Here is a 14,500-nt window from a genome sequence, read left to right as displayed (position 1 = left end):
ATTGTAAAAATTTAAGCGAAGTATGGCAGCTCTAATAATTCATTTGTTTTCATTTGATTATTTTTTTCAATTGTTGTGAACACGTGCAGTAACAATAAAAAAGTGAAAAATTTTAACAGAAAATAAATGTTAAATGACGAAAAAATGATTTCAGTGAATACAGCAAAACCCACCGAAGTCCACAAGTCATGGAAAAAGATAAATGAAGAACGTAAAGCATTAAAAAAACAACGCAAACAAGAAAAGTTACTGAAAGAGTTGGAAAAGAAACAAACTCTAGAAAAAGAAAAGCAGGAAAAGGAATTAATTACAACGAATACATCAAGTGAAAAGAAACCAAATCCCTCTACCGTCTCAATAGCTGTGCCTGGTTCAATATTGGAAAATGCCCAATCTGTGGAATTGCGAACATATGTGGCTGGTCAAATAGCCAGAGCTGCCTGCATCTATAGGGTAAATGAAGTTATTGTATTCGACGATATTGGTTTAGCCACCGCCCGTGAGACAAAACGTAACTATGATGCTGATGATGATGATGCAGCCGATGATGCTTCACATACGGTACGCAGTAGTTGTCTACAACTGGCCCGCATTCTTCAGTACTTGGAATGTCCACAATATTTACGCAAATTCTTCTTTCCTTTGCATAAAGATCTAAAATATTCCGGTTTGTTAAATCCTCTGGATGCACCTCATCACTTGCGTCAACAAAATATTTTCCGTTATCGTGAAGGTATTGTAACAGAAAAACAAGCAAAACCCGGTCATTCGTATGTCAATGTTGGTCTTTTAAATGATGTATTGGTTAATAAAGCTCTAACGGCTGGCTTGAGAGTAACTGTTAAACTGGATGATACTAAGGGTGAGTAAAAAGTTGTATATTTGTAAATAGGGGGAGTTAAAGATGTATATTTAATATTGTGATAAAACAAAACATTTCCCAAATGAGGGGAAAAGACAATTTTTTTCATTGTTGGCCAAAGGAGTTAAGTTTTTAAAAGAATATAGGATTTTTGAGTAAAAAATGTCATATTTATCTTCAAATTAAGATTATAAGATCTATAGATTAGATTGGAACTACTGCCATTTTGTTTATAGTATTGATGTGAACTATGATTTTAGAAATTTTTCATATTGTAGCACTATTTACGAATTCATAGTCGACTTTAGAATTTTCATCTAAAAAACATTTTTTGATGAAAAATATAATTGATCACAGGTCTTGACTATTTTTTTAATTTAAATTCAATAAAGAATAGGGAAAGTTTTATTATGAATGTGGGTTCTAATAAATTTTCTATTGAAAAAGATCACAAATAAAAAGTAATAAAACTTGCTATCACAAAAAAATTACAATGTGAAAACTTGTAGCTTAATAATTCCTATTTTAAACTTATTAAAAAAATATACAGAACACGTACGCAAACAAAGGGGAACCATTGTCAGTCCGGACGAACCACGCCGTGAAACAGGTGTCTATTGGGGTTATACTGTACGCATTGCACACACTATGTCGGATATATTCACGAAATCACCTTATCCTGGTGGCTATGATTTAACAATTGGTACCTCTGATCGTGGTGCAAATGTTCAGGAAATACCAGCAAAATCCCTTCAATTCAACCATGTACTCTTGGTGTTTGGCGGTCTTCAGGGTTTAGAATCAGCCTTATCCAATGATGATAAATTACAAGTAGATGATCCCGAATTGTTATTCGATAATTATATCAATGTGTTACCCAAACAAGGATCACGTACTATAAGAACTGAAGAAGCTATACTAATAGCTATGGCAGCCATACAGGAAAAACTAAATCCCCAACATGAGGATGTGGAGGAAGAACTTATTAAAGAGGCTTTACCACGCAGTGAAGATACAGGTGGTATAATACCAAGACCGGGTGAGACTAAAATGGCTAAGAAACGTAAACGTTTGGAAGAAAAACAAGCAAAAATTACAGAAGTAGCGGAAACACAAATCGAACAAGAAAACCCAGTACAACAAATAGCCGAAGATATGACAGCGGCTAGTGAACCTGTTGTGAAAAAAGAAAAGAAAAGCAAGAAAAATCCATTCAATAAAACTGAAGAAACTTCCGTTTCAGAAGCTAATAATGATAATAACGATAATAATGATGCAGATTTTGAAGTTGTGCCGTTTGTACCGAAAAAAATTAGAAATCCTTTTGTAAAAACAGAAAAAATACCAGTTTCAAAAGTTAATAATTATGATGATGTCATTTTTGGTGTTGTGACAGCTGAAAAATTAAAAATGAACTCTCCTAAAAATAAAATGTCTGATGATGATTTAAGTAGATTCGACTAAACTTACTTTTGTTTTTTTTTTTATGAAATAATTTGTAATTTGTATGTTAGATATACAAAAATAAAGTTAAATTAAACAACAACAACATTAAATGGTATTTCCTTTTACATTTATTTTAATCTATTCAGTACATTTAATAATCACTTCATTTGTTTTAAACTGGTTTCCATAAGAGCATTTTAATTAACATTTAACAGTTGACAAAAATTTCATAAATTTGTTAAATAAATTTTCTACAAAAATTTTTGTTTTGTATGTAGAGTATCGGTTTATTGTCTTGATGGTTTTTTTCATTAAAAAGTGATTTTTTTGATTGATTTTATTTCGTACAAATTATTAAAATTTAGAACTAAAGTAAAAAATTACACAAAAAATCACAATTTTACTGAAAACTCAAATCTTTAATAAAAATTCATAATTTTCCAAAAATATTAAAATTTAGACCTAAAGTAAAAAATTTTACAAAAAAATTTTACTGAAAACTTTATAAAAATTCATAATTTTCCAAAAATTAAAAATTTTTGATGAAAAAAAATAAATATTTTGGATAAACTTGCAAATTTTGATAAAAATTCAAAATTTTCCTAAAAAAAAAAAAACATTTAAACTAAAAATTCTAAACTAATTAACCCTTCATACCAAGATGTTCTACAAATTTTTATACTTTCTTACAAAATAACATTATTTTAAAGAAGTATAAGATTAAATTTTAATATTTTTCAATTAAATTTAACAAATTTATAAAATTTTTATTTTAAAACAAAATAATAATACATTATATTAAAATATATATAGAGTTTTTTTTTAGAAATGCTCTTAATTTTTTTACCAACATTTCATAAATAGTGTCACACAGTGTTTGACAACATTAGTGACTTGTTCATTTAAATTATTTTCTAAACCACATTAAAGATTTCTTTTAGCTATACAGAGTTTGTTCCTTAACATTTTAATACTTCTTACAATTTGCTAAAAATACTAAAGTATAATTATAAATTTATGAATTTATAATTATATAATATATAATCTCTGACTCGTTACAAAATATGATGCAACAACATTAATTTGTATTTTTTTTTTTGTTTTTTAATTTAATTTTGAATATTTCTCCTTAAGAAATTAAAAAATTTAGCCTAAAAATAGTTTTTTATTTATAATGACAATCGATCGTTGAAGCAGTAAGGATTTTTTATAGTATTCCCATTTTTTTCTATTTTTTTCTTAATTTTAAATATATTTATTTATAAAAAGGCTGTTTTCTATTTTTGTTGTTTTTTTCTTCTTTTTTTTTTAATTTGCACATTTTGGTTTTTGTTTACATGAGGTATTAATTATATACAATCTATAACAAATGTTTTTTTAGCATTATTATTATTTTTTTTGTAATTTGCTAAATTTTTCTATAAGAAAAAAATTATAGAAATTAAAATTTAACTTTAATTTCAAATTACTTAACAAAAATTCTACATTTATGTATGCAGTTAAGTTACAAAAAGAAAACTTTGTGTTAGTTGTATGTTTATATAGTCGTAAATTGTAATGTAACCACCTATGTACATATATCTCTGAAAAATACAACAATACTTATACATATATTCCTTGCAACAAAATTGTTTTCCCTTTTTGTCTATTTCTATTAATATACTAAACCATTTTTGTTACACAAACACAACATTATCCCAGCAGTTCGACAAAAAGTCAAGGCATACGAAAAAGACAATAATTTCCATTAATAGTTACCCATCTGGATGATCGTAATTCGTATGTTTTTGGTAATTCGTTATGAATGTACCCTTTGTAATCGAGAATGAAGACAGTCGTCACTTTGTAAGCGGGATCGGAGACCGTCGTCTTTTTACTGTCCTCAAGTAACCTAGAGATGGCTGACTCAAATTCGTATGTTTTTGGTCTTTCGTCACAAATAAACTCTTTGTAATCTAGAATGAAGACATTCGCACTTTAGTGTCACCTTTGTAGCGAGAGCGGAGGCAATCGTCTCTTTACTGTCTCTTTGTAGGGCGTAGAGTGACTATTGACTTCCTCGTAGGACAAGCCCATGTTAAAATGGTCGGTCACCTTGGTAGTCAGGTGGCTAGAGGCCAACACAAGTGGTAGGTTTAGTGGTCAGTTCGGGACTGTCCCTTCGAACTGCTGGGTTACTTAAAATAAAATACATACATACATTGTAAATACTTTTGCAACTTTCCAGTTCCTTCTCTCTCTCTCTCTCCCTTTCTCTGTCTGTCTGTGGTTAATTAAGGTAATTTTGAAGTAAGGAATATCATTACATTAAGTCCTTTAATTATTTTGATCATATATAATAGGTGGCTACATTATCTTCGGTCAATATTAACTATGGTATTATACTATCATGAAATCTCGTCTCTGGGAATATATCAATTTCATCTTCCATATCAATTCTGGTATCAGCATGATTACCCAATAAGGTTTCTGTATCTTCTTCACAATGACGCATCGGATAACTTATACCATCACCAAAGCTATAATAATTTTAATTAAAGTTATTTTTATAATTATTAAGAAATAAATAAAATCTTAAAATATTAAACAATTTTGGCAAATTAAAAACAGTTTCTTTTGTCTTTTTAAAGTATTTTTTTTTTTATTAAAAATATTTCGTTAACAAATAATTAATTAAAAAAAGTGTGAAAAACACTTAGCAATTTTAAAATTTATTTTATATTTATATTATTTATTATTATTACCTAAAGGTATGTGTAAAAAAATGTATTGCCAAAAATTAATTAACATGCTGTTTCATTTTATAACTATTACTCTATTTAAACAAATTTTACAAGAAAATAAGTTTTCTATTTAATTACATTTTTGTTTATTACTACAATAACTAATTATAATATAATAAAATAAAACAATTAATTATCATTCTCAATAAAAAAAAATATAATAAAACAAGTATGAATGTATAGTCGGGCATAGCCGACCATATGATACCCTTCACCAGTCAGTATGTTAAAAATGGGATTATTTAAAAAAATAAAGTATTTCATTTATTTTTTAACTTTATTTCGAAATATTTTTACTTTTTTTTGGCAAAAAAAAAAGATTTTTTTACAAGAGAGCTCAAGGGCAGTGGGGCAAAATATGGTCCTATCCTTATAAATGTTGGTAGGGGGAGTTAAGTCTACTTTGAAGTTATTTATGTAGAATTTAAAAGTGTTATTAGTGTTTGTAAATGAACTTTGATCTTTAAGTCATTTTCTGAAGGGGGGGGGGGGGTGTTTGTATGGGGGCTAGGATCAAATGAAGCCCGATCATTACAAAAATCAGTAGTGGCATTTAAAGTTCTATAAAACAAAGTTTTGTCGACTTTTGTTGACATAATAGATAATTTATATTAATTATAAGCCCAAAGGCCCTATTTGGCGGTATGGTTGTATGGGGGCAAGTCAAAATAATGGATCGATTTTAACCATTTTTAATAGGCTTCGTTCTTTGCGGCCTGAACCTTGCGCACAAGGTTTACATGGACCAGCCAGACAGACGGACGGACATAGCATAATCGAATGGTAAGCCGATTGATATACTTTAAGGTGGGTATAGGACGAAGATTTTTGTATGTTATAAACATCAGCACAAACCCAATATAACCTCCCCACTAAAGTGGTGTAGAGTATAACAAATATGTTTTTGTTTTGGTCCCAAAAAAAACAACTTCTTTACAATTTTAACTTTTGTAGGAATAGATATCTTTGTAAATATATAAAAAGCTTTCGATTACATTTCCAGATTCAAAGATCGAAAATATGAATTCCAACATGAAACGAAATCGTAAGAAAAAGAAGAAACAATTCCATGTTATTTTAATGCTTTACCATTGTGTGTTATCTGTATTACGAACGTAACTCATTTTTTGTGAGTTGTTATTTTATACCAAAGTTGTCAAACGGAAAATATTTAGATTTGTATAGAGGTGATTATCAATCGCAACGAAAGCTTTTCCACCAAGGTGATGTGGGTGTAGATCCATAAATATATGACATTTAAAATCATATATATTTGAATAAATATGACTAACAGAGTGACCATTTACGATGTGTTGTTACAAATCGAAATATTAGATTCCTACCCAACTGATTTAAAATCTAAATTGCCACTTCTAGTTACTAAGACATTTTTTTATTTACAAATGCTTCCGTTATTACATACCTTGGTGAAGGATGTGTATGTATGTACTCATACATACATATTCCTATAAGCGCCGTGATACACAGTTGTCAGATCTTACAACGTTGTCAGTAAAATGTTCAGATAATGTCTAATAATAGTCACAACTTACAAATTTTCTTTTGAAACGTTGTCAGAAAAAGCATTACCTAAAATATTGCAAGACAAAATATGTAAAGAAATTTTCTGTGCATTTTACTGCCAACGTTGTAAGATCTAACAATCGTGTAGACATAGCATATTACTTGTTTAAGAATGATATTAATATAATTTATATTAAAAATATGTAATTAAAAAGCTGCTTAAAAATGAAAAAAAGAAAAACTATTTATATGTTCATATTTAAATAAAATAAATGTCTACAAATGATAAATTACAACATTAATGATAAGAAATGCAAGATGATAATAGAAAATTTAAAAAAAAGTTACATTACAAAATGGTAAAAAAAGGGGGGAAATACTTATAAATTAAAATTAACGTTATTTTAAGCAACTACTTTAGAAAGCTGTATAAAAGTGTACAATAAAAAAAAAACTAAAATCAAAAAAATTTGTTACTGTTATAATAACACTCTAATCGTTCATTATAAATGCACAAAGTTTAATTTAGTTTTAAATTTTCTTAAAAAAAAAAATAAAATAAATAAATAACTAATTTCATGTTCTGGCATGTATTTCAACAACATTATTCACAGCTGTTGAATTACTGTTTGTATCAAAATTCGTTGTATTATTAGCATTTAACATATCCATATTAAGGATAACATTGCCATTGGGTGTAACAACACCTTCACCATCAACAACAACACCACCAACACCACCACCACCACCATTAGAATTGTTGAGATCATATTGATCATGATTCATATCAATAACAATTGTTGACAAATGTTGATCGTCATTTTTAGTAGAATTCATTATTGCATCTGTTGTGGCAGTATTGATTAGTTTATCTGTGGGCTGTAGTTCTGGACGGTTTCTTGTATCATCCATTGAATGGTACGTTGTGGGACTTAAAAGTTGTTGACTTGACGTTGGATATTGCCGACCATCACCCATACTATTGTTAGAGAGAATTAGAATGAGAAGAGATGTTTGTGGAAAATGGTAGTGAATCAATTGCCTTTGTATTATTAATATTAAATAAAGTTTTATTTTTTTTTCAAATAATATTATTTTGATAACCACAATTTTAATTTGATTCGTATCGTGATATTTAAATTTAATTTTTTTTAATGTGTTAATTTTAACAAACAAATTAAGAAGCCGGGGTTAGAATTTTTAATCATTTGCTATTTACATTTATCTTTTTTTTTCATTAGTTCTTATGTTGATTGCTGCACATTTATGTTTTAGAATTTTGAGTTTAAAACGTTGTGTGTTAACAGTTTAGAAAAGTTTATAAAATTTCATTGTTTAGTTGATGCAATTAATAATGTTTATAAGCAAATGCTTTTAATTTGCCAAAATTAAAAATACTTAAAAAATTAGAAATACAAACAAACAAAGTAATTATAAATAAGAGATTATGTTGCGACTTATTTACGGACATAAAACAAATGTTTTTTTTTTTCAAAAAGATGATAATATAATATTAAGTTATTTTGTATGCTTTAGATTCCTTTATATAACCACATGCAGAAAACAATGAACGTTTTTATAACAAAGCGTATTTAAGTTTGAGTATTAATTCTTGCCATCGGTGTAAATAATATTTTACAATTCAGAAAAGAATTGAATTTTTGAAATGTCATAGATACTATTATAAGAAATATACAAAACAGCCAAATATAGAATTATCTTTCTTTTATAAGGTTTGTTTAAGTACTTGTTTGTGTATTAAAATAAATGGAAAACATTCTACCAACTAAAGCAAACACATCGATAAGTTAATAGAAAACACAAAAAATATTATATACATAAATATTAACAATTACCTGGTATAAACTGGTAAAAACCATAACTTCCAATTATCACCAAAAACTTCTTGAAAATTGGCATATTTGCCTAAATTAAAACCATTTTTATCCGCACCACCAATACGAAATATAGGAGCACGAAAAGCTTCTGTAAAAAAAAAAAACAAAATATTACTCTCTAAACTCTAGGCTCTAGGTTTTTTACTATACTCACCCAGTGTAGTACGATTCATTAATACCAAATAGATGTGATAACCAAATAAGCTGACCAAACTAATGGCAAACATTATGGAAACAAAAAATAAAAACAATATATGAAAACGTCCCATGCCTGAGGTCAGTTCACCCTGTTGATCAATTTCAGTCTTAATTTAATTATCAATTATTGAACATTATTAAGACTGGTTACATTTTACATACCCTCCAAAAGCGTATAAAGTATTCCAACGATGTTAAGGACACATAGAGGCAGTATAGTAGTGCATAACCGAGGAACAAGACAAAAAATTTATAATTGGTAAAATTTACACAATTATTAACCCAAGGACAATGGTGATCCATTTTTAGAACACAAGTACCGCAAACACTACAATGATGAGCCCGATCGGGTTTAATAATTTTGCATTTATCACAAAAGCGTACAGAGCCATTAAGTGTGCTGGAAATATATTTCATTTGATTTTAAGAGTTTTTTTTGCATATTTAGAATTGTTGTTTTATATTTATAAATACATATGTATGTATGTACTTATTTTAACGTAAATCATTACATACACATTATTAAGTTCAAAACTTGATAAGAATGTTTTTGTTTTTCTAAGATGATTGCATTTCAAAATGTTTATATTAAGGTCTTACCGATTTGTTACTGGTAGATCTTTGGCAAAATTTTCCAAGATCCGTTTCTGTTGCTCTTGACTTTCAGCTCTAAAAAGTCTCTCTATTTCTGACTCTGGTATGCGCCACTGCAAAAGAAAACAAGATCAAAAATGTTATGTAGTTATAATGAAAATTAAACTTCATAATCATATTGAACAATTATCAGTAACTGTTATCTTGAATTGTAAGTAAGCACTGTCTATATAGTATGTTGTTATTGTATAAATAACAATTAGCTGATTCATTGAAACAGTTGAAACTTACATTAGAAGGTACTGTGCCTACTGGTGTAAAAACCGTACTCCAATAGGACCAAAAGAATAATACACAGATGATGTGATAGAATATAAGGAATACTATTTTCTCAAATGTGTTTTCAATGGCAACTGAAATGATAATGAAATTTATAAATAATCTTAGAGTTCCCGACTTGTTGTAATAAATACTTACGTATACATAATTGTACGACATAGGCATAATAGGACCAGACTATAACAGAAGCTATGAATATGACTGGTACCCATTTAATAGCCTGCATGCAGCCCGCACAGGGCGTAGTCTTTTTACGTTCAAAGTTGCTCATGGTCACCGATATTGGTGTTGAGGGTTAAGTTGAGGTTCCGTTGATGTTTCGGTTGTTGTTGTAATTATTGGGCAGCTATATAATCTTATTGGTAGATCGTGCTTCAAGGTGGCGTTTTCTTTCTCTATTATCACTTATTTATACAAAGGTGTTAAGGGGGAAAGTGGTAGATTTTGTACTATCTTAAGATAATAAATCAAAAATTATGCACATTGAGTAAAAATCCCATAAAAAAACAAAAACTTAAAATAACTTTGTGATTCACTAAATTGAAATGTGATTATTAGTTTGTCCATTAAATTTTTTTTATTTTTGATTACAATTATGATTATTTTAAAGTTATTAAAATAGTTTAATCATTGTTTCTATTAATTTTTTTAGCTATATTTTTTTCGCTTAGTAGAAAAGATAAATAATATTCCAATTTCTACAAATATCTGACGGGATTAATTATTGGTAAATTGTGCTTCCTACATGAGTACAACTAATAATGTTGTAGGTTTTGCCGAGCGCTTAATATTATTATTTTTTAACACATTTTAATATTATTTATTATTGTATTCGACATCAAAAAAAATATTTTCACCAAATTGCACACAAAAAAAGTTTTATTTTTATAAAGAAAAAAAAATAACAGAGTAGTTTTTAAAAGGAGTAGCCAAACAGTGTTGCTCAAATATATATTAACAATATGGCAACATGTGTGTTTTTGTAATAAAAAGTGTTACTAACGGACGTAGTGTTTAAAAATGGTTTTATTTAAATTTTATATTAGAATGTTTTATTTTTTCAATTTTTAACTTATTTAGAAAAAAAATTATGCAATAATTATACTTTTTATCTACCCTACTATAGTGGGAATGTTATTATGCGTTCTGCTGAGAATTAAATCTCTAGTAATAGAAAAAACAAAAATGTTAAATGGATTATTGGCATTTCTAGTTTTAATTGATCTCGAAGCCTTTTCAAAATATTAACACAAAACTAATTGATTTGTGCTTTTTTGAGTTCGATTCTTAGTCAAAATAATAATAAAATAATAAATAAGAATAAACAGTCTAATTTTTGCCAAAAAAAAAGTCGAAATTGAATATCAAATGTTTCTGAATGTTAGTATTGAAACATCATCTAAATAGGTCATAGCTTAAAATCCAAAACTAATTGATTTTTGGTTTTTTGAGTTCGATTCTTAGTCAAAATAATCATTACTGAGTCAAACGAACAAACGACAATGTTTATAAAGTCGAAATCGAATATCAAATGTTTCTGAATGCTAGTATTGAAACATCATCTATATAGGTCATAGTTCAAAATCCAGGTGTTTTGGGTTAACTACCTCTACTATTAACGCTTAATAAATAACTATGTTTTATATATTATTTTTTCCGTCTCACTTTTCAACAAAATTTTAAAAAAAACTTAACAGTTAAAATGTTAAAATTTCATATTGTAAAGCCTTAATTTGACGATATGACATTACTGTTAAGTGTTTTCACTTGTCTAATTGGATATTTGTCGGCAAACTCTAGTCTTTAGTGATAATCATTTAGCGATATTAACCGTAACTCCAATTATGACATATTGTCGAACATAGTAATTAGCTTTTATATTATATTTTTGACTTTTAAATTAAATATCGAAAGGCTTTAGATAAATTAATATAAAAGACAATGCATTAAAGTTTAATACATTAAACATAAGTACATATACTAAATGTTTAGGAAAATTTGATTTAGTGATTAATCACTAAAACACACAGTTTAGTGATTAATCACTAAAACACAACATTTTCTCCAAAAATCAATTTATACATTTTCTAGCGATTTTTTGAGCACACATGACAGGTTTTATTGATAACTGTTATCAGCACTGACATCCACCTACTTCACTTTTCAGTCGTAGAGAAGTCGTTGAGTGAAGTGGTTTTTAGGATTCGGTATTCGTACCATTTATAAAGTAATCGTCTACGAATATCAATTAAATAAAAAGCAAAAGTAAAAAAAGTATGTGTATTTGCAAAAAAATATTTTAATATTGAGTGGTTACTTAATAAATTTAATAAAAAAATTAGTTCACACACAATTTAATTGATAATTTTAGAAAATAAATAAATTTTAACGGAAAATTATTTACAAATTAATTGTATGTATAACTTGTTAATTACAAAAAAAAAGAAAGAAAAAAACACATGATGATTGATATAATGTGGTAGTGAAGTGAAAAAGCTTTTATTTTGGAAAAAATGTGTACCTAACTACCTGCTCCTGTACTTAAGAGCGTGAAACAATCAATATTCTTTTTTTTTCAACTAACTATTGAAATAATAAAACGGTTCGTTCGGTTTTTCAGAGCAGTACTTGTTGTTGTTGTTGGTGTTTTTCTTCTTCTACATTTATGTTTTGTTGCTATTTTATATATATTTATTGAGAGGGCGGAGGGAGGTTGTTTAACGTTCGTCGTTTTTACAATTAAAATCTATTTGGATTTTGTTGTTTTGGATCAAAGAAAAGAAATTATGCTTAAAATTAAAATAATTACCTATTTAGTTTTGTTTTCGGTTTTATGAAGAATTAAGTTAATAATAATTCATTTTTAATTTTTATTGTTTTAAATTGTTGTCATTGATTGATTGTAGGTGTAAGTATATATATATAATACATATATACAATACATTTTATATGTACATAAGTAAATCAAATTGTATTGTAGTGCTTGACGTTGTAGTTGTTGCTGTTGTTGTTTAAATTTCTATATGAATGAAAACTGAAGGCTATAACCTCCAAAATTGTTTTATTTTTCGATTTGTGTATATTTATATTGTTATAACAGTAAAACCGTTAGTTATATCGAATCACATTTCTACTTACGTACGTACGTACATATGTATGTTGTTAGGTATCTATGTATCAATCAGGGTTATTTGTCAATTTGTGCGTTGTGTTAAATAGGACAAACCAAAAAATTTTCAAGTTTTTATAAGAAATTTTAAATATTTGCTGGAATTATTAATTATAATTAAGTAAGTTGTTAGGATTATGTAAAAATAGTTTGTGCAGTTTTTAATTCAAGGTTTAACATAACTATCTACTTTCTTAATTGCATTATTTTATTGGACTTTTCTCTTTAATGAATTAATAGCAATTCTTAAACATTTCAAAACTTAATTTTATTTTTTTAAAATTTTATTTAAAAACTAATTTGCAAACATTATTGATCTTGACCATCTATTTAAAACACATTAAAATATTGCCAATATAACCACAATACTTTATTGTTATTCCGAATACTTATAAAATCCGTATGAAAGGACTTAGCATCCGTTTACCCTTCTTTTTGTTGAATGTAAGATAGAAAAAAGATCAAGTAATATGTTCATGAAGATGAGATTTTTGAGATCTAAATGGGTCAAAATTGTATAAAATTTTGAAATGTACAATAAGTTAGAATAACATTTAATATTCCAAAATTAGCTGCAGTGTTGTAAGATATATTTTAGAAAGAAATATAAAAAAGGTCATTAAAAACCAAAGTAGTGTTAATGAACATCATTATAAATCAAATTTTAAAAATTTATCATATCATTTAAAGAAAACCATATACGGATATTTTTTAAATATAAATATATTTTCTTGCACATATTCAACAATACACAAAGTATATATTTTTTTAGTTTTTAAAAGTTACTTTTTTTCTTTTAAAAATATATAATTCATTTAGATATATAAAAAAATATCTATATCAATCTTTAACATTTGTTTTTCTTCACAATTTTTTCTATTTTATGTGTATTTTTTTATTCAAATTTATAAATAAATAAAAAAATGTATGTATTCACAAAAAGAACAAACAGATTCGGGAAAATGAGAAAAAAATTAACATTTCGTTTCCCCTTAAATTGTTCTTGTAGACATTTTCCATAATAAAATAAAAAAGTAAAAACAACAAGTTATTATGAAAAAATGAAAAAAAAAAACAAATTTTCTTTCAACATTGTTCATTTTTTAGCCATCAACAGGGTCGCCATCATTTGGACCACAGAAACAGCAACAACAACAAAATAAGCAACATACACTCTCATACACAACACATACACACATTTAATTTAAATAATAAAAAACAAAATAAACATCAAAAAAAATGCTTTAAGTTTTTATTTTGCTTTACTTTTTGTTAATTTTTTTTTAATTAACACAAGAAAAAAACGAAACGAAATATATTTTTAGTAAATAATTGATCGATGGTGCATTTAAGAAAAAATTGTAACAAAAAGTGAAATTAATGGCTCTGGATTATAAACAAAATATCTTAAACCAATAATACTTTAATAATAATTATTCCTTAAATAGATAAAAAAACAAAAAAAAATATTTAAAAAAATACTTGAAAATTTTCCACTCTTTATATTTAAAAAACACGTTAATAAATAAATAATAAAAAGAAAATAAAATTTAAAAGTGAAAATAAATACATATTTTTAAAATAAATAAAACAACTTTAACTCTATCGCAGCAGCTGCTACATTGTAGGAATTTGTTCATCATTTTCATCAACTGGGAATACAAGTTTTAACAGGGTAAGTTTTTCT

The 14,500-nt window shown here is 26.8% G+C and overlaps 3 protein-coding genes across 9 annotated transcripts in view; 2 read left to right on the top strand and 1 right to left on the bottom strand.

Annotated features, from left to right (window-relative positions):
* The first annotated feature begins 21 nt into the window (after nucleotides 1-21).
* Nucleotides 22-2,413, top strand: LOC111684583 (putative methyltransferase C9orf114). Its single transcript, XM_023446786.2, has 2 exons — nucleotides 22-862; nucleotides 1,413-2,413. Exons 1-2 carry the CDS (start codon nucleotides 127-129, stop codon nucleotides 2,324-2,326), a joined length of 1,650 nt encoding a protein of 549 aa, XP_023302554.2. The 5' UTR covers nucleotides 22-126; the 3' UTR covers nucleotides 2,327-2,413.
* Nucleotides 2,414-3,668: 1,255 nt separating this feature from the next.
* LOC111684579 (palmitoyltransferase ZDHHC15B) lies at nucleotides 3,669-10,528 on the bottom strand. 5 transcript variants are annotated; one of them, XM_046955674.1, is made up of 8 exons: nucleotides 10,390-10,498; nucleotides 9,783-10,097; nucleotides 9,597-9,718; nucleotides 9,312-9,418; nucleotides 8,874-9,111; nucleotides 8,668-8,818; nucleotides 8,472-8,601; nucleotides 6,835-7,594 (listed from the first exon to the last, which is right to left on the bottom strand). In XM_046955674.1, the coding sequence occupies exons 2-8, from the start codon at nucleotides 9,913-9,915 to the stop codon at nucleotides 7,192-7,194; spliced, it is 1,284 nt and encodes a 427-aa protein (XP_046811630.1). In that variant the 5' UTR covers nucleotides 9,916-10,097; nucleotides 10,390-10,498; the 3' UTR covers nucleotides 6,835-7,191. The 5 variants fall into 5 exon arrangements, with proteins under 5 accessions (XP_023302547.1, XP_023302548.1, XP_046811630.1 ...); XM_023446779.2 differs by lacking the exon at nucleotides 6,835-7,594 and adding an exon at nucleotides 3,669-4,827 and having other exon boundaries at nucleotides 9,783-10,528; XM_023446780.2 differs by lacking the exon at nucleotides 6,835-7,594 and adding an exon at nucleotides 3,671-4,827 and having other exon boundaries at nucleotides 8,668-8,800; nucleotides 9,783-10,528.
* A 1,281-nt stretch (nucleotides 10,529-11,809) lies between these two features.
* LOC111684585 (cAMP-dependent protein kinase type II regulatory subunit) overlaps nucleotides 11,810-14,500 on the top strand; it is a 56,008-nt gene continuing 53,317 nt past the window's right edge. Inside the window, exons 1-2 of one of the 3 annotated variants that reach the window (XM_046955671.1) lie at nucleotides 11,810-11,918; nucleotides 14,428-14,488. The gene's annotated coding sequence lies outside the window, so the exon portion shown is untranslated. Of the gene's footprint in view, nucleotides 11,919-14,261; nucleotides 14,489-14,500 lie in introns of all 3 variants that reach the window. The other 2 variants (XM_046955669.1, XM_046955670.1) reach the window with 2 other exon arrangements.

This window comes from Lucilia cuprina, chromosome 6 (assembly GCF_022045245.1).
Source record: "Lucilia cuprina isolate Lc7/37 chromosome 6, ASM2204524v1, whole genome shotgun sequence".
NCBI lineage: Eukaryota > Metazoa > Arthropoda > Insecta > Diptera > Calliphoridae > Lucilia > Lucilia cuprina.
The sequence above is the reverse complement of the archived record's forward strand: the minus strand, read 5'-3'. Positions and strand labels throughout refer to the sequence as shown.

Coding starts and splice junctions, on each gene's coding strand:
- LOC111684579 (XM_023446777.2), bottom strand. CDS start 9,915: ATGAGCAACTTTGAACGTAAAAAGACTACGCCCTGTGCGGGCTGCATG. Junction 9,419..9,596: donor TAGGCACAGTACCTTCTAAT/GTAAGTTTCAAC, acceptor TTTCTTTTGCAG/TGGCGCATACCAGAGTCAGA. Junction 8,602..8,667: donor AATGAATCGTACTACACTGG/GTGAGTATAGTA, acceptor TTTTTTTTACAG/AAGCTTTTCGTGCTCCTATA.
- LOC111684583 (XM_023446786.2), top strand. CDS start 127: ATGTTAAATGACGAAAAAATGATTTCAGTGAATACAGCAAAACCCACC. Junction 863..1,412: donor TAAACTGGATGATACTAAGG/GTGAGTAAAAAG, acceptor AAAAATATACAG/AACACGTACGCAAACAAAGG.